This window comes from Puccinia triticina, chromosome 4A (assembly GCF_026914185.1).
Source record: "Puccinia triticina chromosome 4A, complete sequence".
NCBI lineage: Eukaryota > Fungi > Basidiomycota > Pucciniomycetes > Pucciniales > Pucciniaceae > Puccinia > Puccinia triticina.
The window spans coordinates 7,242,607-7,269,692 of NC_070561.1; the positions used below are offsets into that span (position 1 = coordinate 7,242,607).

General features: G+C 46.8%; 5 protein-coding genes across 5 annotated transcripts; all 5 read left to right on the forward strand.

Moving 5' to 3' along the window:
- Window positions 1–8,965: 8,965 nt before the first annotated feature.
- PtA15_4A770 (uncharacterized protein) lies at window positions 8,966–10,184 on the forward strand (the record flags this gene model as incomplete). Its single annotated transcript, XM_053168688.1, has 4 exons — window positions 8,966–9,166; window positions 9,283–9,476; window positions 9,556–9,860; window positions 9,952–10,184. The coding sequence occupies 4 exons, from the start codon at window positions 8,966–8,968 to the stop codon at window positions 10,182–10,184; spliced, it is 933 nt and encodes a 310-aa protein (XP_053019872.1).
- A 1,212-nt stretch (window positions 10,185–11,396) lies between these two features.
- On the forward strand, window positions 11,397–11,922 carry PtA15_4A771 (uncharacterized protein; the record flags this gene model as incomplete). The annotated part of the gene is made up of 3 exons (XM_053168689.1): window positions 11,397–11,492; window positions 11,581–11,811; window positions 11,881–11,922. The coding sequence occupies 3 exons, from the start codon at window positions 11,397–11,399 to the stop codon at window positions 11,920–11,922; spliced, it is 369 nt and encodes a 122-aa protein (XP_053019873.1).
- Window positions 11,923–12,668: 746 nt separating this feature from the next.
- Window positions 12,669–14,171, forward strand: PtA15_4A772 (uncharacterized protein; the record flags this gene model as incomplete). The annotated part of the gene is made up of 4 exons (XM_053168690.1): window positions 12,669–12,717; window positions 12,793–12,858; window positions 13,764–13,886; window positions 13,972–14,171. 4 exons carry the CDS (start codon window positions 12,669–12,671, stop codon window positions 14,169–14,171), a joined length of 438 nt encoding a protein of 145 aa, XP_053019874.1.
- A 1,566-nt stretch (window positions 14,172–15,737) lies between these two features.
- Window positions 15,738–16,191, forward strand: PtA15_4A773 (uncharacterized protein; the record flags this gene model as incomplete). Its single annotated transcript, XM_053168691.1, has 3 exons — window positions 15,738–15,839; window positions 15,924–16,102; window positions 16,179–16,191. The coding sequence occupies 3 exons, from the start codon at window positions 15,738–15,740 to the stop codon at window positions 16,189–16,191; spliced, it is 294 nt and encodes a 97-aa protein (XP_053019875.1).
- A 39-nt stretch (window positions 16,192–16,230) lies between these two features.
- Window positions 16,231–16,725, forward strand: PtA15_4A774 (uncharacterized protein; the record flags this gene model as incomplete). Its single annotated transcript, XM_053168692.1, has 2 exons — window positions 16,231–16,335; window positions 16,411–16,725. The coding sequence occupies 2 exons, from the start codon at window positions 16,231–16,233 to the stop codon at window positions 16,723–16,725; spliced, it is 420 nt and encodes a 139-aa protein (XP_053019876.1).
- Window positions 16,726–27,086: the final 10,361 nt, after the last annotated feature.

Here is a 27,086-nt window from a genome sequence, read left to right on the forward strand (position 1 = left end):
TGCACAATTCCTGACGCCAGACGACGAAATTGGCCTAACTCTTCGTCGCAAAAGTAGTAGTTTTCCAATCCATTCACATCACAACTCACCCATTTCCATATTTGGGCAACCACTTCCAAAGCCCAATGTCCAATGCCCGCCCCTCATGAAATAGAACCTAATAGTACTGAACTATTTGCTTTCCTGGGACTTTCAGAAAATTCCAAAACCGATGACCATTGTGCATGCCAACCAGTAAGAACAACACTATTCAAGTTGACACATTCAGGCTAACTTCCATATCCAGATCATGCATGGCCCAATGCATTCGCCACTGACAAAATCAATGTGCAATTCCTCCGACAAGACACTTAGCAATCAACTGAAAAGGATACAAACTTGCCGCACACTGCCATATTGTAGGCCGCAGCGCCTTGCGTTATGAAACGACCGCGATCACCGACATGGCCAAACAGCATTTTGCTGATCATTCAAAGTTGCCTAAGGCGGGTCCTCTGATCACCGTAAGTTGAAAAACATGGGCAATACCACATCCACAATTTTTCCGTAACCGTCCTCCCTGCTTTTCCGCAATGATTTACATACCTCATTAGGAATGCTTCTAGATGATATGCTGAACAGAGTTTTTTTGGAGGCAGTTCCCACCACTTTCCGCTTTTGGCCTTGCTGCTCCGGCCCATTACCAATGTGATTTCACTTACGTGGAGATCAGATGTCTCCGAGGTTGCAGTCTTGATCATGGTGGTCATGCACAATTCTATGGGGAACGGGCAATTTTGATACCATTGAATGCAAATTTAGCGCTCCTGAACTCAACTAGCAGAACTCGGCCGCTTCTGATGTTGCAAATGGAACTTCCTGGACACAATGTTCACTCCATGATTGGTTCATAGTTGAATTACCTGTCATCCGCATGTATTTGACCAAAAATGAACTTCAATCCACAACTGTTCACTATAGTAGTGATTGTTATACCTAATTTTGGATCTGTTCTTGCTACAGGACAATCTTGGTATTCCAGAGGTGAAAAGAAAAGCTATCAACTATACTTTCACCTAGATTTATTATAGATTCATTCAACAACTGTGTTGGTTTGATAATTTCAGCAAACAAGACCACTTCCCGTTCCACTCATGGTTTTTGCCAAATCCCTCACATACAGTTTGCAAATTATGAAATATGGATGTTTAGACCATCCAGCACGACAAACGCTTTATTCTCAATCGCCAGATCCGGTTCCAAACGCGATACACAATTTTGAATTTTGTGTATTCCTTGAATGGAATTGGACTCCAGATCAACATCACAACTGACTCCTGCAAAGCTAGGTCCATAATATGCACTGTCCATGCAAGTCAATCACTGCCAGAATATTTGGCTGAGTTGAAGTCATCCCAGTTTAACTGGGATGCACTCAACCAATTTAAACTTGGTTGATCTCAACCAATTTAATATAAACCCAAGGGGGGTACCTTGGATTTATATTTCATCAGTTGAGATTGCCCAAGTTTAAATTGGTTGAGTGTATCCCAGTTTAACTGGGATAACCTCAACCCAGCCAATTATGCTGGCAGTGAATTGTGTTGATCAGTGCCATGATTGCTGAGTCCGAGTAAACATGATGGTGCCTGAGAGACATTCACTGGCACCAGTTGCCATAATGTGGGTTGATTGTGTTGATCGGGGTCCTCATTGCCAATTCCGGGGAAGCATGACCAGAAATGAGTCTCACTCCCTAGCATCAGGTATCATACAAATACCACTGTCATGGCCAAGTAATTTCATTTCCACCCATCCATTATTTGCTTTGCCACCTGTTTGTAGCTCTACTATCTCTACCGGAAAATAAACCTCCCACAGCATATTGAAAGTCACAATGACTTTCCTGGAATTTGACCAACATCTAATAATGTTTTGGGGGAATGAAATACCTAACCATCTTGGTGACTGCAAAGATGTGTGTCTTAGATGTGGTGCGCTCCACTGGACAATGGTGGGAAATATTGCCTGATCTCCAGACCCAAGTGCTTGATTCCCAAGCTGTTGCCAGATGGGTAGCACAGTCATCCCGGTCAATTATATGTACTATCTCCTATCCCAACCACCAAAACCAGCTGCTTGTCAATACAAATTCAGGTACACAGTACAATTTACTTCTGGACCTCTTCCTGATACTCATCCAGTATTATTGAATTGTGCAAAACTTTCAGAAATAAATCTGTGGGTACAATAACACATTATCCTTTGGGCCATTGGGAGCAGAAGTAGACTGTTTAACACAAGTTTGCAAGTCAAGGGAACTCTTTACATGATACACATACATAGTGCCATTTGTAAACTTCCATTTTGGTTCAGTTCACGCGGCGCAGCCGCAATTTCCCTAGTTTATTAAAAATACATTGATGTTGATACAAAAAATTCTGAGGAGACAGAATTGTAGAGGAGATGCCAAAGGGTCAGACAGATGTGGCTCAGACCTTTGGAGGTGCTGGGGGCAGAGCTATTAAAAAGTTAAAAAACACTTTCTGCTCCCCTATGAAATTGGGGATAATATACAAGTCCTTCCCTGCGGGAGGTGCCGCTTCGCAGCCAGCCACAGCGAGCCTTCCACCAGGGGTGAAGTGACTGAAACGTAGATGATGACAATGCAAGTAATAGAACAAGCTCTACAGCTTGTTCCCGGGCTCAAATGTGGTCTCGTGGGAGGGCGAGTGTCACAGAGCTGTAACCTAACAGTCAGGTTACAACAGCCACCCCCTCGCCCAGACGCGAGACCCTACATACAAAAATGTAAGAAAAAGAAAAAGAAAAAAAAAACTGAAGAAAGGAGAAATCAAGAGAGAAGAAGAAAAAAAACATGATATGATGCAGAGAGACAAGAAGAAAAAATATGACAAAATAACCGTTAACCGGGACTCAAGAGAAAACTTCGCATCTTCCTAAACTGTTCTGGGGGAAGACTCTTAGTGAACACATCAGCTTGTTGCTCGGAAGTCGGAATCCAAGAAAGCATTATCAGCTTCCGATACAGTGCCTCATTCGTGATGTAAAAGTCTCTGTCCGTATGACGGGTACGCTTGTTTGACGCGTCATCCGTACCTACCCGCACAGCCAATTGGTTGTCGCAGTGAAGATGACCTACAAAATCGGTTTTCAGGATGTCTTTCAGAAGGTGTCGTATCCATAGTGTATGCCTCGTCGCTGCGCCGAGGGCCATGTATTCAGCATGGCACGTGGAGGCCGCGACAGTTGTCTGCCGGCGCGCCACCCACAGGATCGGGCAACCTAGAAAATGGATCAGTACCCCATAGGAAGATCTAGAAAACTCGCCACCCCAGGAGGCATCACAGTAAGTAGTTAGCGCTTTTGGATCTTTGTCGGTAAAAAGACAAAGTCGCTGGTCAGTGCTCCCAGCAATGTAATTAACTAGATGTCTCACTCCTTTCCAATGAAGGACACTTGGTTTTGCCGAGAAACGGGCCAGATAATTCACAGAGAATGATATATCAGGTCTCGTTCCCACCGCTAAGTAACTGAGAATACCTAAAACGTGCAGATAGTTAGATGATGTGGTCGGGTCGCCTTCCTCTGTTGAAGCGTTGAAGTTGGGCGGGAGTGGAGTTTTCGCCATTAGAACTCCGTCCCATTCTTCTTCCAAAAGTGACCTGATAAGTTTGGGCTGAGATAGGATGAAACCTTCCAGAACTTGCTGAATGCTTAGCCCGACAATAGAGTCGAGTTGTTCAGACCATTTGATTTTTAGAATGTCCTTTAGATCCGTTTCCAGGCGTTTCAACAACGCAGTGCTGGAGGCAGTTACGACACCATCGTCAACATGAATCCAAATAACACCAGTTGTAGATTCGTGTCGCAGGATGTAGAGACTATTGTCATATTTAGATGGCGAGTATCCTAGTTTATCAAGGATAGCCCTCAAATGGAGCCACCAGCATCGCGCCGCTTGGCGTGTCCCGTAAAGTGCTTTCTTCAAAAGAAAAGCATGGCCTTTTGGTAAGTCAACTCCTTCAGGTGGCGCGACCCACACCTCTTCATCAATTGGTCAATTGAGGTAGGCGGCACAAAATCAAAACTGTGTACCGGCCAGTTGAAACGTGCAGCAATCGTCAGTAACAAACGCAGGGAGACGAACGTGGCTGTAGGTGCAAAAGTCTTGTTGAAGTCTTTTCCAGCTATTTGACGAAATCCCTTGGCTACATATCGAGCTTTGTAGCGCTTGGTGGTTCCATCATCACCAGACTTTTTGGCAAAAACCCACCGACCGTCAAGAGGCTTCACTCCTGCAGGCATGGGTTTGGAAACCCAGACGTCCATCTGAAGCAGGTTCAAGAGTTCTTCTGATATAGCATTTGCCCAGGCTGCTTTGTCTTCGGCGCGCATTGCCTGTTTGTAGGTCTTAGGTATATTGACGCCATAGAAAGCGCAACTTTGCAGAACAGCGTCAACTAGGAATTCTTGATTGTCAAACTCCACCTCGTTGATGAAATTGCCCAAACTGATTTGTCTGGCAATGAACTCCAAAGACATTGCATTTGCCGAAGACAAAGGGTTGGGTGGTGGTGTTCTAACCACTTTAGGCAGAGAGACTTGCGGGATGCTATCCACGAAACGGACCATTGCAGACGACACAAATTTGTTCGTGGCAGGGAGGTAGAACAACCATCCTTTGCTGGATTCCAAGTGCGCCACAACCTATGCTTCCATTGCTCTATCGTCGAGTTTGTTGCGCTTTTCCACCGGTACATGGATAAACGCTTTAGAGCCAAATATTCGAAAGGTGTCAAAATTTGGAGGACGGTCAAACATCGCCTCATATGGTGTTTTTCCTTTGCTTGACTTATTGGGCACCCGGTTCAAGACATGGTTCGCCCAGAGGAAAGCATAACTCCAAAAATGCCTGGGCAGTTGGCTATCACTTAGGACCGTACGCCCCATATCGGCAACTGTGCAATTGAATCGTTCGACCACACCGTTCTGATAGTGGTGGTACGGCAGTGAACTTTCTGCGATGATCCCTTTTTCTTTGGGGAAATTATTGAAAGTCTTGTTTGCAAACTCACCCCCATTGTCGCTACGGAGGATTTTTACAGAGTTGCCTGTCTGCTTTTCAAGTTTCCTTATGATGTCAATCAGAACATCGTTCGCCTCTGATTTGGCTTTCAAACTCTTGACATATGAATAGCCAGTGGTGACGTCTCGGAGTGTCAAAAGATATTTGGATCCGTCAATAGCCTCTTCGGGAAAGGGTCCCATGAGGTCTGTGCATAATATCTCCAACCTGGCTGGTTTCCTCATTGTACTTGTCAGCGGATTTAGACTTGTACTTTTGGTGATTGCACAGATTGGGCAATGTATCTTTCCGGGTGGCAAGTCCGAGGGGAGGCCAAAACCTAGTCGTTGTTTTATCAGTGACCTGATTTTCCTGAGACTAACGTGCCCGAAGATACGGTGCCAAAAGAGCAGAACCTTTTCTGAGTCTGTAAGCGACTCTGGCTTCCAGGAGGACGGATAAACCCGCTCGAATGGAGTAATAAACGGGTCATTTGGCGCTGTCACCAAAACTGTACTCTCATTAGTTGATGATTGACTTGGGAATTCATTCCTTGATTTGCCGGGCAAAAGAACAGAAAAAGGAGACTTAGGACGATTGTTTGATGACGTGACAGGAGAGGTTATTGATGTTGGAGAAGAAGAGACAGGAGCAGCAGAAACAGAGACTGGAACGACACTAGCTGTAACAGAGCAGAGAGAGTGAATTGGAAGAGAAGTTGGGGCCAGATCGACTCGACGTTTGACCATCGGATAAGGGATGCACCAGCGGTTGCGATCGCGATCAAACGGGCATTGGAAAACAAGACAATTGACTTTGTTAAAAATGTCAAACGAATCTGCTGTTCGGTTATATATAAAAGACCAATCAGCCTTCCGGAGGGCCGCGAGCGAGATGAGAGTAGAGGACGCTTGCTCACAGAACAATACTCCATTTATGGTGATTGTTGATCCGTCCGGCCCTTGGAAATGAAGCGATCCTGCGCCTGATATATAGGCTCCAGACCCCGCAGTTGCTACATTGAGAGCAATGGGTCGTTTGAGCACTCGGAAATCATGTAGGAGACTCTTGTCCCCGGTGAGATTGTGGGTCGCCCCAGAGTCGACAATAGCTGCAGTACTTACGTCAATTTCAGCCGTCATGGCCCCAAAATCCACATCAGCGATGCCATTGGGAAGTCCCTCCACTTCCGCTTCCTTAGCCAAAGGCCCACCCCCCCGTTGATTCTCGGATTTGAACCGATTGGCTGGTGGCAGTTGTTGTTGAGTCTGACTCGGTTGAGGCCGGTAAGAATCAGCCGGCCGGTAAGTCGATGGCTGTTGAGGATGTTGCATCGACTGTTGGTGGAATTGAACGGGGGGGTATGGTTGAGCATTTGGTTGGTAGAATTGCTGGGGAAAAGACGGTTGTCGATGTTGGAAGTTGGTGGGAGAGTTGGCGTAAGGCAAAACCGGTGGCGGGTACACGGCACTGATCATTGGCAGGAAAGGCGGTTGCTGATATGTCGCGCAAGGAACGATTTGGGGTCGGTATGATAGAGCACCGGGTCCTCTTTGTCGTCGATTCACTGGCTGGGATCTGGCTCTAGTCGGGCAGTCACAAAGATAATGGGCACTATCACCGCAACTCCAGCACCTGTTGGCTGTGACGTGAAAAAAATGAAGAGCATCAGGCCACTCAGACTCCGGGATGTCTGCTAGGAATGCTGCCTGATCGAAAGGCGGCAGATTGCTGTCGGTGTTCAATAGTGCTGGGGACGTTCCACTAGACATAACTTGTCGAGACAAAGGTCGAGTATGATCGTCTTGCAATTTGCAGGCCAACAGGATTTGCACAAGTCTGTCGAAGGTTGGTGTGACACTTTCTTTGGACGCTTGAAGCTCCAATTTGATTCTTCTGTCGAAATCTTGGCCGATGGAGGTATCTCTGCCGATACTGCTTTGCAATATAAAACCCATAAAAACGTCCGCAGTCAGTTCAACCTTTAGGTTCTTCCACTCGGTCGCAAGATCCTTCAGTCGTGCTGCCACCCCAGCCGAGGTAGGATTGTCGGAATTTTTGAACTCGATAAAACGGTAAAAGACGTCCAGTTGTGCGGCTCGACTGACTGTCTTGAACTTCTTGAACATGAGCTGATACATGTCGTAGCAGGTACCGGAATCATGAACATCTGACTTAAGCGACTCGTGAATCATCGCGAGAAAAATTGCTCGGCCGATCTTTTCGAGAACCGAGTTTCCATTCTTCTCAACAAAGAAATCTTTGTTGTTCAGGTGGATACCACCTTTCTCGCCTAGCTCCCGATGCCAGAGTTCGAAGTTGGAACCATCAGCTGAAAGGACGGCGTGATTGGGAATCTTGGTTGTAGCTGCTTGAATAGCTTGGCCGACGATCTTCGATTCTTCAAGTTGAATTTTTGCCTCGGCTAGATCGGCTGCACGTCTGGATGCTGACAGGTGAGGCGGTTGGTCCATGGCGAAAGAGACCGGGGGTGTGTGATTAGGGGAAGGGGGGGAAGGTGGAACGTCAATGTTGTAGGAAGACTCAGCCTCTTGCGACGGCACCGGCGATGCAAACGAGGGAGGGGGAGGAGGAGGCGGCGGAGGAGCTGGTGGGGGAAAGATCGGTTGTCGAAAAGTTGATCGGGGAAGAGGTACGTAGTGGCGCTCCGTCAAAGCAACTTCTGCGTCGGACGGTAAGAGGTTGGGAAGCGCGGGAAGTTGGGGGTAATATCGATTTCTGGGCGTGGCTGGCCGAGCTTGTTGCCAAGCACCTGGGATCCGTTGATCGATGACTGTGGTTTCTCCCGGCAAGGGAGCTGACTTGGTCGTAGGCTGGTTGCTGGGTCCGGGGACTTGACCAAAAATTTGTTCCAGACGGTGGGGGGTGTCACGAATCGATGCTGTGACGGCATCGACGAGGTCTTGACCACTGAGCTCTGCGATTGAGCGACCGGACCAAGCGGAGGAGGTGGATGTGCAGCGAAGTGATCCAGAAGGGGGAGGTGGTTGGTTGGGATTGGACATAAAACAGAGAAAGACAAGAAGGCGGGGAGGTAAACCAAAGAGTCACCCGAAGCAAGCGAGCAGTCTGAGACTACTTGCTTGATCGTCTGAGTTCTTCAGAAAAGGAAAAAGAGAGGGAGTAGACTTTGGATCCACAAGATTGTGTCTAAGCCCTACCCCGTGCCAGGGAGTAGATTTCACGGTTTTGGCGTACCGCTTCGCTTTATCGCAATGTGCTTGTTTTTCCTCCGTCAGAGAAAGTTTAAGGGAATGCGAGGAAGAACTCAGAAAATCAAGCAAATAGTTGCAGGTACTCGAATACCTCGGAAGATCCTATGGACCACTGGGTGCCGGAGAAGAAAGACGATGATGGAAAGAAAAAAATAGTCGGTGACGATTTAGGGATGAAGAGAGGGAAAGAAAAAAAATTTCTCCGGGGCGATTACTCCCTGCGCTGGGATACCCGTGCCGAAAAGGATGATAAAGTTAGATTCAGGACGATTACGCTTGATTCAAAGCTACCTAATTGAAGTAGAGATAGGGATAGATAAAAGTATGGCGAGATTTACAGGCTCATAACCTGAAGTGACTGAAACGTAGATGATGACAATGCAAGTAATAGAACAAGCTCTACAGCTTGTTCCCGGGCTCAAATGTGGTCTCGTGGGAGGGCGAGTGTCACAGAGCTGTAACCTAACAGTCAGGTTACAACAAGGGGGACTTGTGTTAAGTTAGGGTGTGACGCACGCCGCACTCGCGGAGTCTCGGTCTCCGGCCAACACGAGTCGGAGTCATGCTGGCGCGCGGGCGGGCCGCGCCCGCCCGATTGTCATGCCCAGCCGTTAAGGCCAGCCGGTTGCTGTTTGGCGGTGATAAACCACAGCTCGCAGTAATGACACCTCCCTCAACCGATCAGAAGTCGTCGTCGCCCAAGAACGAGGATGGGGTGGAGAAATCGAAGGCGACCACTGGATCGCAATACACGATCGCAGAAGCCGACCGCCATCCAGATCCTATCTTGTGTCGGTTACTGTTGAATGATCAGTTCGGCAAACCAATCAAGAATCCCAAGCTATTTTTTAGAGATTGTAAAGTACGGAGCTCGAACCATGATCTGGCTTAGCGTGTCCCCCAACCAAAGCAAAAGTGACTGATGGTCATCTGCACGAACAACCATTCCGATCGATGTGCAATTCTGCAAACCAACAGGTGGTCGGCTTCTTCTTCTCAGCTATATGGAAATACGACCGAGATTCGTTCCAACAGAATGTCATGGACCTGTGTCACCGAAACCCGCACCGATTCAAATGCATCTACATCAGCATCGATTCAAGCAAACAGGATTTTGATAAGTCGACCAAAGAGAAACCATGGGTGAACATGATTTGGGAGGACGGCAGCAAGTTGCGTGGCGATTGGCTTATCCTTTCAGGCACACCCCAGGTTGACATTGATATTTTTTTTTTTTTGAAAAAAAAAAAGTATGGAAGAAGAGAAGCCGGCCAAGCTAGATAAAATGGATTTCATAACGCCGCTCGAGCAAGAACTAGTAAAGAAGATCCTGGCAGGGAAGGTAGACCTGCTGCAAGACCCGCGCCCGCTGTCCCGGGTGGGGTTATGTTCGGGGCTGGACGTACTCTTTGCGCCGACGCTGATGGTCTACCATCTGGAGTCGAAGACCTGGCTGGACTCGAACGTCTCGCATGCGGCGATTGGCTCGAGGGAGAAACGGGAAGTGGCCTTGGAGACATGGGAGAAGGGGGAGCGGTTGACGCTGACATTGATGGGCAAGCTATCGAGCCTCTCCTCCTGAAGAAGCCTCTTGCTGACTCAAGCTCTCTTGCTCTGCGGGCGGCTCGGTGACCACACCACAAACAGATGTCTTGGTCGGCTTGAGATGGGCGATCCTCATCGGTACCCTAGGGATCATCTACGTCTTCCTAGTCCGGGCCGACGACGCTTATAACATCGTCCATCTCGTCGAATACTTCATGGCCGGGGCCGCCGAAAACTCGGCTACCAACGCCCCCAGCACAAGTCCCGGCCCATCGTCTCCGCCAATGTCTCATCATCTCCCTCCCAAAAACTCACACGAATACGTCGAATTCTAACTTCGGATACAACTCTTCGGATGTCATACTCTGTGTACACTTCCTATGAACCCATAAGCATTATCTTCCCTTCTTCTGCTCTATCCGCTTGTACACTCTAACCTGCAACAATTAACTTTCAAAGGACTATTCAATGCAAACAATATGACCCAGGAATGTTCAATTGAAGAACACACTTTCAATACATATCTCATGATGTGTGCAGCAGTTCTCTCATCGTACATACATCTACCATGATGGGGCGCATTGGGAGAATATTCAGCAGAATTGATCTTGTTGTCAAAAACACTTTGATCTATTGCTGCATAGAGTAGTACTCATGTGTGATCAATGGCTGTGAATACTACCTGGGAAGTGATTTTCACGATGGGTTGCACTGCGATGGGTAGTATTAGAACAACCTGAGGCTGTCTGTCGCATGAAAACGCCCACCAATCCTAAAAGTCAAACCCTTGCACTGCTAACAACAATCTTCCGACCAAACCTGTTAGATACACTGTCCTAACCCAAATAATAAGCAACGCTGTTCCGATTCCACCGTGCTGTCTCCCAACCAACGTGGTTGGAACAAACGCTAACCTCATCGACGCGAAATTGCAGCTATCCCGCTTGGTCAGACTCGCAGGGCATTCCAACGCATTCTAAGTTGCTTTGGCCCTGGCCCAGTCCACCCGGATTCAAATGCGAAACCCAAGCCAAGCCACTCATTGGTTTGTGCAAGCCCCCAACAAGGTCCTTTGCAAAATTGACTTCAAACCGAGTTGGTGTGGGTTTGGGCTAGGGCAGTCCAGTCTCGCCATAGTAAACTGGCGGTATGACTATGACTTTGGCTGGTCCACAGCTGCACACCGAAGAATATCTATACTAATAGCTGTCAGTTGATGCAGAGCACGGGCAATGCGTGAAGCTCAGGTTGGTCCAACTGCTGGTCGGTTTTTGAGCAGCTTGATGAGGCCAATTTTTTAGCTCTCTTCACCCGAAGCCACAGCCAGAAAAACAGATATAAAAGGCACACCTTGGGTAGGCATTTGTTGATTCTCCATCCATTCATTCCCATAGCTTGCCTGCCTCACCCATCCGACCTCTCCGGATCCACAGATACTCCTATCGCCTAGACACCAGAACCTTCCTTCACTATCAGAAAATAAGATCCAGCACCAGCATTCCAAACCCCGCCCACATATTTACGCCAAGCCCTTCGACATCGCAACTATGAAGTTCACTTTCGGATTAGTCTCAATTGTGGCGACCATCCTCAGCGCCCCAGCGGTCACAGCCGTTCCGACCTTCGGCTTTGGAAACGGAGGTGTAAGTCTCTCAATAGAGTTTCTTGGGCTGTGATTTATTGTTGGCCATTCACCCAAAAACTGACGACTAAATATCTATCATTGAACAGGTTTATGGGGGAGGTGGAGGCTATGGTTACGGAGCTGGATATGGCCGCTACGGAGCGGGCTATCGTCGTGGATATGGCGGATTCGGAGCACGTGGATATGGCGGATTCGGAGCAGGGTGCTGTGGATACAACGGCGGTTATGGTCGAGGTTACGGAGCAGGGTACGGCCAAGCTTATGGCGGTGCGTATGGTGCAGGGTACGGCGCAGGAGGTGGTGGGCTCGGCTTAGGCGTACGTCTTTTGAAAGATCCCTTTCCCGGTTTGTCTAGAATGTTTGCTGATTATATTTTGGTGTCTCAGTTTGGCCTCGGATTAGGTGGCGGCATCGGCATCGGCATTTGATCCGTCTCATGATAGTCGGTATCCGAGCAAGGATGACTCTAAACCTCGCAAAGAAGTATCCTTCATGCCGCCCTATCTATGCTAAGGCACCCATCTTCATCCGGATCAATTAGTGTTTATATTCGCGTTTTCATTGGGTTTATTGCTTTCAACTTTGTAGTATATTTGTAAATCGGGTGTATGATGATAATTTTTGCCAGAGAAACAACAACGGACTTCCAAACACATTTGTAAATCGGGTGTATGATGATAATTTTTGTCAAAGAAACAACAACGGACTTTCAAACACATAAATATGAGTGAGAACATTTGCATGCGGCATTCACTGAAGAATTCAGATGGCTATGGCCACTGCCAACGGACAAGCATTGAAAGACGCGTCCAATCGATTGCCGCATCTATCAGCTCACTACATAATCTATGTGTTGGAGGTTGCGCTGAGTAAAATATAAGCTTCTGGAAAAGCTTTCACCCGAGCAGACTGACATCCTTGCACAAGCTTTGTTAAATCGTGAGGCGCCAATGTTCCTACTATTTCCACATTTTTGTTGACGAATTGATGTGGCTATAATCTTTACTACGGACCCCTTTCCGGGTGATGAAGTCGCGCCCTTGTCGCAGGCCCCATACCGTGAGCATTTATATCAATCTAGATGTATGCATTATGACTGACAATACTCGAGTCTCTGTGGAAACACTTCTCGTTAGCATCGGTGCCAGCAAGCGAGGCTGGATACAGGGCGGCGATGGGACCGCAGGACTTCACGAACTTCGACGCATTGCAAAGATCAGGCGGTGAGTCAAACATGTTTTCATGATGACCACATTGTTATTGTTAGATTTCAGTGACTGACCTAATCTTTACTCCAGCCGATTATTTCACAACCAGCCTAGGTCACGACTCCTATGGACCCTCCCCGTCACTACCTTCAGAGCGTGAGCTTTCACATGTATGAAGACTTGCGTATTATGGCTGATACAACTCTGTGACAACAGCATCAACACCCAACAATCAACCAGAAAGAAACCCCTCAGACTAGGTGACTCATCCATTTCGCTCCAAGTTCTCAGAAACGCGATCACAAACTTAGATAGAAGAAACTTGAACTAACTCTTGTTTTGCATTCAGGCGAAGATATTGTTGACGAATATGTGAACAGGTTACCTAATGACATATTGCAATGTGGGGAAAAAGGCTGTGGCAACACTGGGTCGCTACGCTAACCATAGCGGTTAGCGTAGCGTAGGGCAGCGCGAATGCGCTATTTTTTAGCGTAGCGTTAGCGCAATTGCACGCATATGCGCTAACGCTACGCGCACGCGGTGCGCAGCTATTTCAGCTGATAGCGTAGCGTTAGCGCAGATGCGCGCAATTGCGCCAACGCTACGCATGCAGGGCACAAAAGAGCGCGCGCTACGCTGCGCTACAGCGCCTCTAGCGGGAAAAAAGGGCTTTTTTTCCGCTAAAAGCGCTGTAGCGCAGCGCAGCGTAGCGTAGCGACTGTAGCGGCGCGCTAACGCTAACAAAGAATTGGCGCGCTGGTAGCGCCGCTGAAAATTAGCGCAGCGTAGCGGCGCTAACAGCGCGCTAACGCTATGCAAAATAGATGGGCGCTTTTTGCCGCTACGCTAACGCGTAGCGCTGAAATAGCGTAGCGTAGCGACCCAGTGTTGGCTGTGGGAAACTGTATGAGAGGCAAGATTTGTGGAACCTGAGGAATCACCTTAGGACGAAGCACGGACACGATCCGAAGCCCTTGTGTTAGTTTTATCTTGCATTCATTTCTGCAGGCAAAAAAAACAGCACTCATAATTTTTGTTTTGTTTTTGACTTGTACCAGTTTGTAAAGTTTGCAATGCGGACTACAAGAATCCCAATGAGCTGGCGAAGCACATGTGGAAAAAACACAACGGGCCAGCACCAAAGCAACGGAAGACAAAGCAGAAGGCTTCAACGAAGAGAGGTATGTTCCTCTTACTCCAAACCCCTCTGGATTCCTTACTTTTTTACTGATCATTGTTTAATTGCTTCATTCGATGATTTTCAAGAAAAATGCAAATACTTCGAGCAGTGTAAGACGGACTTCGCATGCCTGGAGAGCCAGCCATATATCGACCACTTGAAGAAAAAACACAACGTGATTCAAGTGCTAGAGGCACCCTGCAAGCGCGAAATGGTGCCTGCTTCCCACGGGCAGCATGATCCGGTCCCTGGCCCCTCCAGCCAGTCATACGACCGAATCTCTTGATCTTGTTCTTTTTTCCCCCATTTTTCCAGCCTGCTTGTGTTTTAATGCCACTTTAGTTGGAATTGGTCGTTATCTCCTCTTGTAATATGTACATAAGTGTAGTATACCAGTAGGACAATTGGATCTTGATTCACATACATAACACATTACTACGCTCCAATATATTGGGAGAAGTGGCCCCGCCTGAGAGACTGCCAACCAGGCGTGTGTTTATTCAAACGAGCATTTGCCCCCGGTGCAATCGGCGGAAACAGTCCAGCTGGGTTTGCCGGTGCTGGTACGGTGAAATACGCAGGGAGTCGCTGGTTTATTGGCTGCGAAGGGCCCCAAAACTGACCGTCCTCTGCGGATATAGATGTGTACCCGTCTGAGGGATTACAGTGGTAGTGTTCAACATAGCCAGAGTAGTCCATTCAGTCTCAGTGATTAAGGGTAGGATTGATTGGATTTATTGGGGTTATATCTGAGTGTAAGGAGGATGTGGTTTTCAGCGACTGTGGAAGAGGTGGGTGGGGAGAATCAGATTGCCAGCGGATCTGTGCCCTTTTTTATAGACGAAGACCAGATATCCATCTCCCCTGAGCCTTTGCTTCTCCCAGTTTCGCAGTACAGTTGCCCCTTTCTTTGGCCGCGGGGAGATAGATGTTAGGCCCTGAGCCTAGAGAAGCTGGTGCGGCTAATTTGGATCGCAGCTAAAATTGGGAATTAGCTTAGCTAATTTAGCGCGGCCGTTTCAACAACACCGGTTTCAGCTAAACCATCGAGCTATACTAGCAAGCTCGACCAATCACACTCAACCGCACCAGTAATCTATCTTTGAACAGGCTTATGCGGGAGGTGGAGGCTATGGTTACGGAGCTGGATATGGGCGCTACGGAGCGGGCTATCGTCGTGGATATGGCGGATTCGGAGCAGGGTGCTTTGGATACAACGGCGGTTATGGTCGAGGTTATGGAGCAGGGTACGGCCAAGCTTATGGCGGTGCGTATGGTGCAGGGTACGGCGGAGGAGGTGGCGGGCTCGGCTTAGGCGTACATCTTTTGAAAGATCCCTTTTTCCGGTTTGTCTAGAATGTTTGCTATATTTTGGCCGTGTCTCAGTTTGGCCTCGGATTAGGTGGCGGCATCGGCATCGGCATTTGATCTGTCTCATGATAGTCGGTATCCGAGCAAGGATGACTCTAAACCTCGCAAAGAAGTCTCCTTCATTCCGCCCTATCTATGCTAAGGCACACATGTCTTCATCCGGCTCAATTAGTGTTTATATTCGCGTTTACATTTGGTTTATTGCTTTCAACTTTGTAGTATATTTTTAAGTCGGGTGTATGATGTTAATTTTTGCCAGAGAAACAACAACGGACTTCCAAACAGTGAGAACATTTGCATGTGGCATTCACTGAAGAATTCAGAGGGCTATGGCCACTGCCAACGGACAAGCATTGAAAGACGCGTCCAATAGATTGCCGCACCCATCAGCTCACTGCATAATCTACGGCGTTTGTCGGAGGTTGCGCTGAATAAAAGGATGCAGAACTGTTGAAACCCGAAAACAAACAGTACTCTCTGAATGAAGCAATCAAGGGTTGGGTTATCCTACCGAGCAAGGTTATCGGTACGCCCGTTTCTTGCTCCCGCCGAATTTGCGGGGACCCCCGTACCCTCCGTTCGAGTGCGATCCGCCCGAGAGGACCCGAACTTCGATGAACTAAATTTTTAATCCACCATGTCCTGACTTTTCCTTTGGACTAACCAGCCTGTTGAATATGACATTTACCCCAGAACTTCAACAGACCTGGTCTCGGTGGCGACACAGATATCAACTGTCATTCAGAAGGCCTTTGAAACGACCGATCCTGCTGGATTGTCCCTCAGTAATCCTTTTGACCCGGCCATCATCGTCACCTGCTCCTTGGCTCTTCCAGCTACATCGTCGTAAGTTTACTTTTGATTGATTCATGGTTGAAACCATACCCGGCATAGTGTTAACGTTCTCTTAATCTGCCCGCAGATTCCCAACATGAACCCATCACCAGAGGACCTGACGAGCCCACAAGGTCGAAATGTTCCATCGGACCGAGCCATCGTTCAACGTCGATATGAAGAACTACATCCACTTGACCAGGACGCTTAAAACTCGGTCTCAAGATTGCTCAATGCAACTTCACGTACGTATGTTGAATTGCATTTGTCATCGCGCTCCGCACGCATCAGCTCACTTTTTCGGACTTGAAGTGTCCCAGGTCAACCAATATCCTGATGACCTTGCTAAAGCTTTTGACCGAGTACCTCCCCAAACGGTCATCGGAGTTTGCAGATCAATGTGGCATTTTGCTCTTTCCCCTATCTTGCTTGAATCTGCTTGGTTAATAGATCACGAGTTGAATGTGGAATTCCTCCGGCTTGTGCTCTTTCATCGATATCCGAAACTGGCTGCCGCAGAACCCCCGATCTCTACGCCAAAAACGCTTGAGGCACTCGCAGCCCCGTCCCGTGAGGCGGGAGAGAAACTTCTAAATCCTGCGCAACCAGAACTAACCGACCTCCAGCATATCTAACCCGTGAAGGATGGTTACAAACATCCATACTTGAGGAACGATCAAATTGTGAAACCGATCCTCGAATGTCTCAGCGAATGAAAAATTGGGAGCCCGAGAAATATCTCGCCCCATATACCGCCTTGATTGGGCCGAGTATGAGTGGAAAGACTCGCTTACTCATGCAACTTTCGCAAACTATGTGTGTTATTTACCTTTGCCTTCGCCCCCATAATTCGACTAGAATTCCCCCGAGGTCTGCGCGGGCCGACGAAATGCAATCCACCCGAGACGTGGGACGAATTACTATCACTGCGAAGACTTTTCAGTTACGGGACCCCGTTTTTTCGGATTTACGTCGAGACGGTCGAAAAGCCGCCACAATCCCTCAAAACTGATGTGATTGCAGAAAATGCCAGAAAAATGGCCATCGAAAACCTACTTTGCCTCCCACGTAGTTCTGACACCCCAATTAGAAGCTCAAATTTTTGCTTTGCTAGGCTGTACAATTCAGCCACAGAATTCTGAGTTGGGTTTGAGTCATATGGCTCATTGCTTGTATATGTCACCTACGCGCGAACAAATGATCAGCGAGTACCCATCACAATACACTTTGTCTATGGCCGCCACGCAGCCAACGATTCCAGACTCATTTCCTGCATCAAGGCTCTGACTTCGTTCATGCAACAAGGACTGATCTCAGACAATTCAGGCGAACTGGTTTTGAGAATCATCTTGTTGCGGGCAATGCAGAAAGCCATGTTGACCTCACCTATCCGCACCAACCAAACAAATATTGCGTATGGGTGCTCAGTTTGATTAGCAGATTTCTTGAAGGCCTCAACGGGAAAAGACAAACCAACTGAGAAAGAAAAAACAGCTGAAAACAGAAAACAGACTAGAAAATCAACTACAAAAACTGAATGAGCTGGAAAGGATGAATCCACAGAAACAGAAGAATCAGTCTTCCAGTTGGACATGGACAATGCTTACCAAGCTCCGCTCTTGAAAGACGGTTGGATTTTCTGGAACCACTTCATCCAGATTACTTATACATTACAACCGGCTGATTTTTTGAAATGTTTGTACTAGGGGTGTAAATGGGTCGGGTCGACCCGCAAAGACCCGAGACCCGATGGGTTTTGGGTCGGGTTTGGGCAGCCTTCTGGCCTCCCTTTGAGAAACCGACCCGACCCGCTGAGACCCGATTGTATAATTGGGTCGGGTTTGGGCAGGGCTTTTTGCATTCGGGTCGGCCCGTGAACCCGACAAAGACCCGATTAGGAAAGGTCCCTGACTCCTGAGGAGGCTGTTGCTCTGCGATCCAGAGTCCCCGCTTTGAGAGTCTCACCGCCACACCTCCAATTACTCAATCACGAATGGCGCGATCCACCAAGCAAGCGAATAAGAATGTCATTCCCTCATCATCCGACGAATCCGACGACATTCAAGTTCATGTTCCGGAATCCGATTCTGCCTTGACTCAGAACAACCTAGCGACTCCAGGAACATCCCAGACTCCAAAGAACCCAAGAGATAGCGAGCCTACCGATCAAAATGCGGAATCTGATCCGGCCGTAAGGAAGCGCAAGGCCACCAGTGATATCTGGACGCATTTTAAGAAAAAGGCACATGGTATGTTTTTTTTTTTCAAATTTGAAAAAAGGAAATTTATTGATTTATACTCGGCTGCGCCCCAGGAAAACACGTGAAGGCAAAATGTGCCTATTGTCTATCTGAGTTGGATGGGAAAAGCACAAACGGTACGAAGCACCTTTGGCGCCACCTAGGACAATGTAGCTCCTATGCTACAAAGAGCAAACAGTCTCTGCTGAAGCTTGCGGACGGATTGGTGTCTTCTTCGTCAACGTGGAATTTTTCTCAAGAGAAATCTCGTGATCTACTTATCAAGTTGATAATTGCACACGAACATCCGTTCACTCTAGTCAAGCAGCCGCTATTCCGAGCGTTTGTGAACTCCTTGCAACCGCGATTCACACTCTTCAGCCGTGGCACCGCGACAACCAAGGCCCTCAAATTATATCAGTCGATGAAAGCCCAGCTTGTGAAAGATATTAGCAAAGTCAACCGGATTTCCCTGACAACCAACGTCTGGACCTCATCAAACCAGACACCCTACATGGTAATAACTTGCCATTTCATCGATTCCGATTGGAACCTCCGCAAACAAATCCTTAGTTTTAAGGAGTTTACAACTCCTCATACTGGTATAGCAATCGCTGAACAGTTACTTACGACTATTGCGGAATGGAAGATTTACAACAAGGTCGGCTTTATAACGGTGGACAATGCACTAGCAAACGATACAGGCCTAGCTCAAGTGTGCTCAGTTCTGAAAGATTGAAGCACCGATCCGCCAGATATGAATGGAAAGTTTTTCCATGTTCGTTGTGCTGCTCACGTCATTAATCTTATCGTTAAGGATGGCCTCAAGCATGTCTCCTATGCCATCAACAAGATCCGGGATGGTGTCCAATATACTAGAAGCACTCCCTCTTGCAAACAGCTCTTCAAGGAGGCCATCAACCTAGCTAACATGAAAGAAGGACAAGCGCTCCCCTCACTCAACGTTCCGACTCGCTGGAACTCGACATATCTGATGTTGAAATCGGCAATTCCGTACAAGGAAGCATTCAATAACTTGGCCTTGCAAGATGCCAACTTCACTAACTGCCCGACCAACGCCGAGTGGCACGAGATATCTGCTATGAAGGAATTTTTGGCCATTTTTGATGTGGGTGAGTGTTTTTTCTTTTGTTTCACTGAATGTTCATATCATTATATGAGCAGTTTATCTCTTTTACTGCCTGCTAGCTACAAACAAACTGGCCATGACACACTATCCAACAGCGCATGTCATCTACAAATACATGAAAACTATCGACACACAACTCAAAGCGCGCGCAAACAACCTCAAGGATGGCCAAGCAGACCTGAGCGACTTAATTACACCGATGCAAGAGAAATTTGACAAGTACTGGGAGAAGATGAAGGACTTTGCGGCGATCAACCTCATCTTTGATCCTTGCTGCAAACTGGCGATGATAGAATTTCTTCTTGCTGACAATCTCGGTACGGACGAAGCAGCAATTAGTGTCACTGCTATAAAAAAAACGCTCTCTACCTGGTTTAACGAGCTGTTGTCAAAGCAAACTAACTCGCATGTGGATCAAGAATCCACAGCTAGTCAACCACCTCAACAAAAATCAACTCAAGACGACAATGATGTTGACATGCGCTTCAAGAAATACATCACAGAGATCCACTCCACCCAAGCTGTATCAACCACTGCCGAGCTCGATCTGTACCTCCAAGAACCACCTGTCGTGTCTGAATCTCGGAAATTTTCAGTTCTTGCCTGGTGGAGCACCCACCAGGGAGGATTTCCAAACCTCTCAAAGCTGGCAAAAACTTTGCTGATGGTTTGGATGACCTCGATTGCTTCGGAATCTGCCTTCTCAACCGGTGGGAGAGTGCTCAGTGACTACCAAACAAGGATGAAGCCCGAAACACTCGAGGCCCTCGTATGTGCGCAAGACTGGATCCGCGGCCATGAAGGCCTATACCCGGACTCTCTGGAAACAGAAGAACTCACAGATGACTAAGGCCCCGTTTGGCAGCAGTGATGTTATGTAATAACCACTGCTTTTCCATAACCGGGCCTCACCGAGGCCCATATCGTATCACTCGCATGTTTGGCAGATTTGAGGAGTTATGAGGGTCATCACGAGTTTCCTCATTACTCCTCATCATCCCCGCCATTTCCGATATAGTACCCCTGGGGGTGTATTTGGGGTGATATTGGCACCCTTACACAACACACCCCCAACTCCACCTCTGTTACTCACCTTGATGGCCGGTACAGACTTTGTACCGGTCACCAAGCGGAGTACACACTCCAATCGATGGAAACGGTCATCGAGATTGATGACCAATCCAACACAATCGGCCATCAATGACCATTGGTCATCGAAGGGACTATGTATTCTCCCCAATGACCATCGGTCATCGAAGGGACTGTGTACATATTCTCCTTGATGACCATTGGTCATCCAAGGGACCATGTATTCCCATTGATGACCGATGGTCATTGATGGGACTATGTGTTCCCCAAAAGGGACTCTGTAGGACTCTGTATTCCCTTTGATGACCGTGTACCGGCCATCGTTGAGAGGAGTTAAACACTCGATTGGCCTTGCCGGTATGTACGCTCGATGGCCGGTATTTACCGGCCATGGAGCTTGTTATGTAGGCAAGCTGTATGACGCAAGTGGCAGCCAAACACTTGTGTTATCTTGAAATATATGAAATTCAAGAGTGATGTGCATCACATTAGGTAAGTGCACAACATCACATAGCATGATTGCTGCCAAACGGGGCCTAAACATTTCATTGTTTTTATATCTTGTCATCTATTCTACAGCAATACACAGGATTTTTCCTTTATTTCTTTTGCTTACAAACTGTGCACTCATTTCTGAGATTTGCTCAGCATAAAATGTCGGGTTGACCCGAGACCCGACCTGGACCCGACCCCGACCCGACTCCTTGTAACGTGGGTCGGGTTTGGGCAGTCAATTTTCACTTTTGTCCCGACCCGACCCAACCCGGGGTTCACGTCGGGTCGGGTTTGGGCACCATTTTTTGACCCAAACCCGACCTGTTTACACCCCTAGTTTGTACCAAGGCCTGGCAGTCCAGTGCAAGCCAAATCAAAGGGGATTCAACCAGATGTTCAATGTCTACCTTGCTCCCAAGGATGCTGAGTCTACTCTCACTGAAGATCACATCTCATTCTGCAGAGTCCAGGCCAAGAACAGCTCTTTTTCATTCAAAGAGGAAAGTTGCCAGTGGAATTCCAACTTTGCGGAAGTCAAACTCAACTTCAAAATTCTGTACCTAATCATTCTCTTCAGTTTTAAAACTCAAAGTACTACATACAAGCTACCAAAGATTCCTCAACGTGGCTCTCTAATCTTCCATGGGTTGGACAACAATGCCTGTCTCACACCTGTAATTTCAATTGCACTGAAAGAACTATTAAGTGTCAATCCAGATGTTAGGCAATTCCACAAAGACAACAAGCACATCAGAAGATTTCTTGAGACAACTCACCCTTGTGTCTACCAATTTGATAACCCTGAAATGGATTTGTTTAATGCGGACCAAGGAGTAGCCATTGATTGAGCTTCAAACTATCAAACTTTGTAAAACCTTGGATCATCCTACTTTCTATTTCCCATTCATCATGTCATTACACCTATCAATACTCTGTTTCTTGTCCTGTTACACTACCAGCCTCCGTAAACTTTGAGATTGCCATTGCTTGCCACTCCACAGCTGCTACGTCTTGGTGTTATCTTGCTATCACATATTTATTCTTGATCAGTCTGTATTGTTGTAAATGCATCAAGAAAAATGAAAACATACTGCTCCCCAATCTCCCAAGTCATTAGCTTACCCTGTTGTTTTCATATCTTCCATGTCCAAATCCCATTAATGATCAATATTAAATTGCTGTGCTTGCTTGTCTGAATGCAAGCTTTCAGAATGAAAAAAACCTAGACATACTGCTGTACTCATCTGTATGGTAAATCTGGACCAAGGCATCATGTTGAGAAGCAGAGTTTGAGGCTGGATATAATGAGGGATGACTAAAAAAGACTCCAGAGAAACCCAGGGGCTGAAAACAACGAAGAGGCCCTCAAAGAGGGCTAGGCTGCTAGCTTGCATGGTGGAAAAGCACTCATGCTACAAGGGGTTGTATCCTGTGGAGACCCCAGGGACCAGGTGCAGAAGATAAATACTAAATTTCTATCTAAGCTGAGGATATTCAAGCTATTAAAAAAAGAGGGGCCAGGTTGTGGAACAGGATGCAAATGGAATGAAAGGAATGAGTGACAGGTGAGGGAAAGGGAAAGAAAGAGAGTGAGAGACATGAAATTCCAACACCCCATTTTTTAGTGTGGTAAACGTAGGGTTGTGCTAAATGCCCACCAACATTTCACTACATGCACACCATGTTTTTGGCATGCAGGGGTGGTTACGCCAAGAAATTGGCGTAAATGGCCCGGTCAAGCCAATTAATTGGCATGTTGGGCTGTGTACACCAATATTTATGGCGTACACCGCCTGACACACCAAGTTGGCGGGAAAAATTGGTGTTCTGGCCTGAGGACGGCAAAAATTTGGGGGTACAGAGAATTGGCACACCAACCCACTGGGTGTGCAGATTTGTTGCCTGCCCGATAAAATGGTGTGCTTGTGCCAGCTCACCCCCCATCTTTCTCCCAGAAAGGTAGCACAAATCCAGCTTTCCAAGAGTGTTCTTCCTGGAGATCTGGTTGAATTCCAGCACGCCAGGAACACATATCTTAGCGCTGGCTTGCCGGGAGAAATATGCACCTCCCGGAGAGCTAGACCTTTGACCAGCTCACCAAGAGTGTTTTTCCCAGAGAACTGGTCAAAGTACATTTTGCCAAGAGGGTTGTATCCCTCTCCGCAAGTAAGATTTGGACCAGCTTGCTGGGAGGTATGTATTTTTCTCAGAAAGCTGGATTTGTACCTGTCCGCCGGGAGCTATGTATTTCTTTGGCAATCTGGATTTGAACCAGATTTCCAAGAATAATAATTACCTCTCTTCAAGCTGAAATATGACAAGCTTGCCAGGAAAACCAACCATGGTGAGCTGGTCAAAGGATTGGTGTGCTTCCTCCAGGAGAGGAACACATAACTCCCCAGCTCGTCAAGAGCTTTCAGAGAGCTAGATTTGCACCAGCGCGCCAGTGATGGTGTGCAAGGCTTGGGCACGCAAAAAATATTGGTGTGCCTAGCGGGTATACGCCAACAATTCTGGGGTAATCAGCGTCTCTGGTCCCATACGCCTGCGGTCTTGGCCTACAGGACTGAGAACACTGGGTTTCTTGGGGTATACGCCCCTGTGCGCCAAAAAAGCATGGTGTACACGCCCGTGCACGCATTTCTTGGTGTGCATGTAGTAAAACTTTGGCGTGCATTTATCACAACCCTGAATGTAGTGTAATATTAAAAACACACTACATTCACAATATATAAAGAGTCTTGATTAATCAAACACCTAAATTATGATTTCTGACTACCAAACAGTGCATATGTTGGGAGGACCGCTCCTTGACATTGCGCTGTGGTAGAAGAAAGGTGGCCTCCAGTATGAAATGACCGGAGCAGACCATTTTTCTATGCCAGATAATTCCAAGTAGTTGAGGGAACTCCAAACTCAGTGTTGTATAAGCACATAATAGAGCTCCACAGAAAGGTATAGGTACGCAATGTAATAATAATAATAGTAATCCGCCATAAAGTAAACATAAACAATGTAAAACACCGCAAAAGAGCTGCAAAGACCGCAAGTAATAGCCATAAGACAATGACAGCTGCAGTATAAACCATAATCAAGACCCTCCACAATCACAACCACATAGATGAGTAAATTAAACTGTAAAATAAATCAAAGTCCGTAGAAGATAGCATAATGAGATCCCCTGAAGGAAGGAACACCCCCCCTGTATATAGACAAATCTCCATCACTCTGCTGTATATAATAAACCAAGAGAAAGCTCCGCCACATGTCATAACCCCAATAGAAATAGAAATCCTACTCCCATCCCGCACAAGCTGCATGCCTCCGCTCCCACATTGTCATCTGCACCTCTGCTGCTTGCCGTAGACAGTGGCCAAACTTCTGATCATCCACCATCCACACCCCTGTCTAGCCTCTGGTGTTGGGATCCCACATGCCACATCTGCCCCAGCTATGCCCGCTGACATAGCCCACTTCAGCTGTCATGGCGTCCTCAATCACCGCACCACTCTAGATAGTCCGCGCTGGGCTGCCTTTACTCAGAAAGTCCGCTCTTCTTCGCACACCACAGCTCTCCCCCTTCAACCACACGCTCCGCGCCTAACATAGAAAATGCCAAAAGGTAGTCAGAAATATAATTTTCCAAACAAAGACATAAATACTTGAAAATTTATTACTCCCCATTGGGGGGCCCAAAGCCAAAATTTTACAGTCGCCAGAAAACAATCTGAAAAGCCAATGGTTAGCTGCATGGCATTATCCAGCCTCAAAATTGCCATGTGCAACTGTGGGTCCATTATGGCGGATTTCCTACTAATGAAAACCACCAAAACCTTAGGCACGGTGTTCCAAAGGGTCCCAAGATTTTACAGTGCACCAGATTCAGCTCTGAAAGCAATATGATAATCTGCATGGCATTAACACACTCCTTTTCTGGGGTGTGCTACTGCGCACCCATTTTGGAAGGTATCCTACTGATGAACACCACCAAAACCTTAGCCATGGTGCCCCAAAGGGTCCCAAAATTTTACAGTCACAGATTGAGCTCTGAAAACAATATGATGAGCTAAATAGCATTGACACACACCAGGAATGGGGTGTGCTAGCTTCCATTTTGGCAGGTATCCTGCTAATAAAGGAAGAAAAGAAGGAAGCGTGACATAAAACAAGAAGAAGGAAAAAGTCCTAAAACTTTGTGAGCCTTGCGCATGCGCTGTGCTTATTTGTCCTGAGGGAGTCTGGATCCTTGATCCACTGCGCCTGAAACTGAAAAATAACTGAGATTTGAATGTGAGACGGCCAACACAAGTTATAGATGGAAATCAGGACCCGGGTACCGCCCATGGGTACGGGTACTTTTGAAACTTGCAGTCAACTCAACTCGCGTGGCGCCTTCCACATTTTTTGTTTTTTGTTCTCTACGCACTGCATGCTTGCGCAAATCCAATCACATCTTCTTTAACCTAATCATTGTGACTTGTGTTGGCACTCCGGTACTCTCTATCAATCCACTGGATCACCAGCCAATTCCTTGAATCCTCTCCGGCCAGCGCTCCACATACTGACATCAAGATCAAGATTTAATCATAAATCTCAAGGCTCACTTCTTCTCACACACCCTATTGTTGACAAGTCCCCAATGAACAAATTCCACTGCCAGCATATTTGGCTGGGTTGAGGTTATCCCAGTTAAACTGGGATGCACTCAACCAATTTAAACTTGGTTGATCTCAACTGATGGAATATAAATCCAAGGTACCCCCCTTGGTTTTATGTTTCATTGGCTGGGATCAACCTGTTTTAAATTGTTTGAGTGCATCCCAGTTAAACTGGGATGACTTCATCCCAGCCAAATATACTGGCAGTGTTCAGATAACTAAATAGGGGGGTTCACAATATGATTTTAATAAAACTTTAGAGCCAATTTTAAGGACTTTGTGAACCAATTTTCAGAAAACGTGGAAGTTGCTCTGATTTCCAAGGAACACCCAAATGTGAACAGCTTAAAAAAATTCCAAAACATTCACCAGGGAAAAATTGAGGTCACCTGAGGGCAGGTGATGTGAAGAAGACTCTTGTTCAGTCTCCAATCACACTCCAAAACCCATTGAGTGGGACTCCCCAATGACCACAAAGGGGCCACTGTTTTGATAGTGGAGTCTTGCCACAGTAGCTCAGGTGTCTGAACATGTCTTACTCAATGTCACCTGCCACCAGCTGTCATCACATTTTCCCTGGTGATTGTTCATAAAGGCCTTAAAATGAGCTTTAAAATTTTATTAAAATCCTATTGTGAACCCCCCTAATGTGTTATTTCTGATAAGTATCTTTCTTTTATCTAAAATTTATGATAAGATAAGAAATAAGTTTTATACCTAAAGGCAGATAAAAAATTGTGAGCTTTCTTGATAAAGTAATGTGTTGATAAATGAAGTAAAAATAATATTCTTTGTCCTGGTTTTTATTGAGATGATAATTCTGTTTCAAAGAATAGAAATTGTGATAATTAGTTTAGGGGGTTAATAAATATACCCAGTTTTTCCGCGTCTGTACCTGGTTTTTGCTGTCAGCCTACGTGATGCCAAGGGTATTATCCTTCTAGCTACACGTGGAGCAAAGCAAGAGATTAGAGTTGTAAATCTCTAAGACAAAGGTATAAGGGATAATTCCAACGTAAATGTTGGGAATTATGGCGTAAAAATAGGGCAATTTGGGCCAATTAGACGTAAGAAAATTGATATAATTAATTTTAAGAGGGGCCTGATAAATCAGGGGTGTTTAATCCCTCTAGAGTAAAGAAATGGGGCCTGTAAACAGGGGTGTTTCAAATCCCAGAAAGAAATGGCGGAGAATCTCAAGAGAAGGGGCTTAAACTTACTAGTATAAGACCCTAGAGTCACTTGAGGTTCTTCAGGCGTGAAGTTGGGCAGTTGGAGGCTCTCAGAGGAGGTAATCTTGAGGGCAGGGTGGTTACTGGACAGCTTCAAGGCGGAAATTAGAGCTAAAAAATCACGAAAGTAGG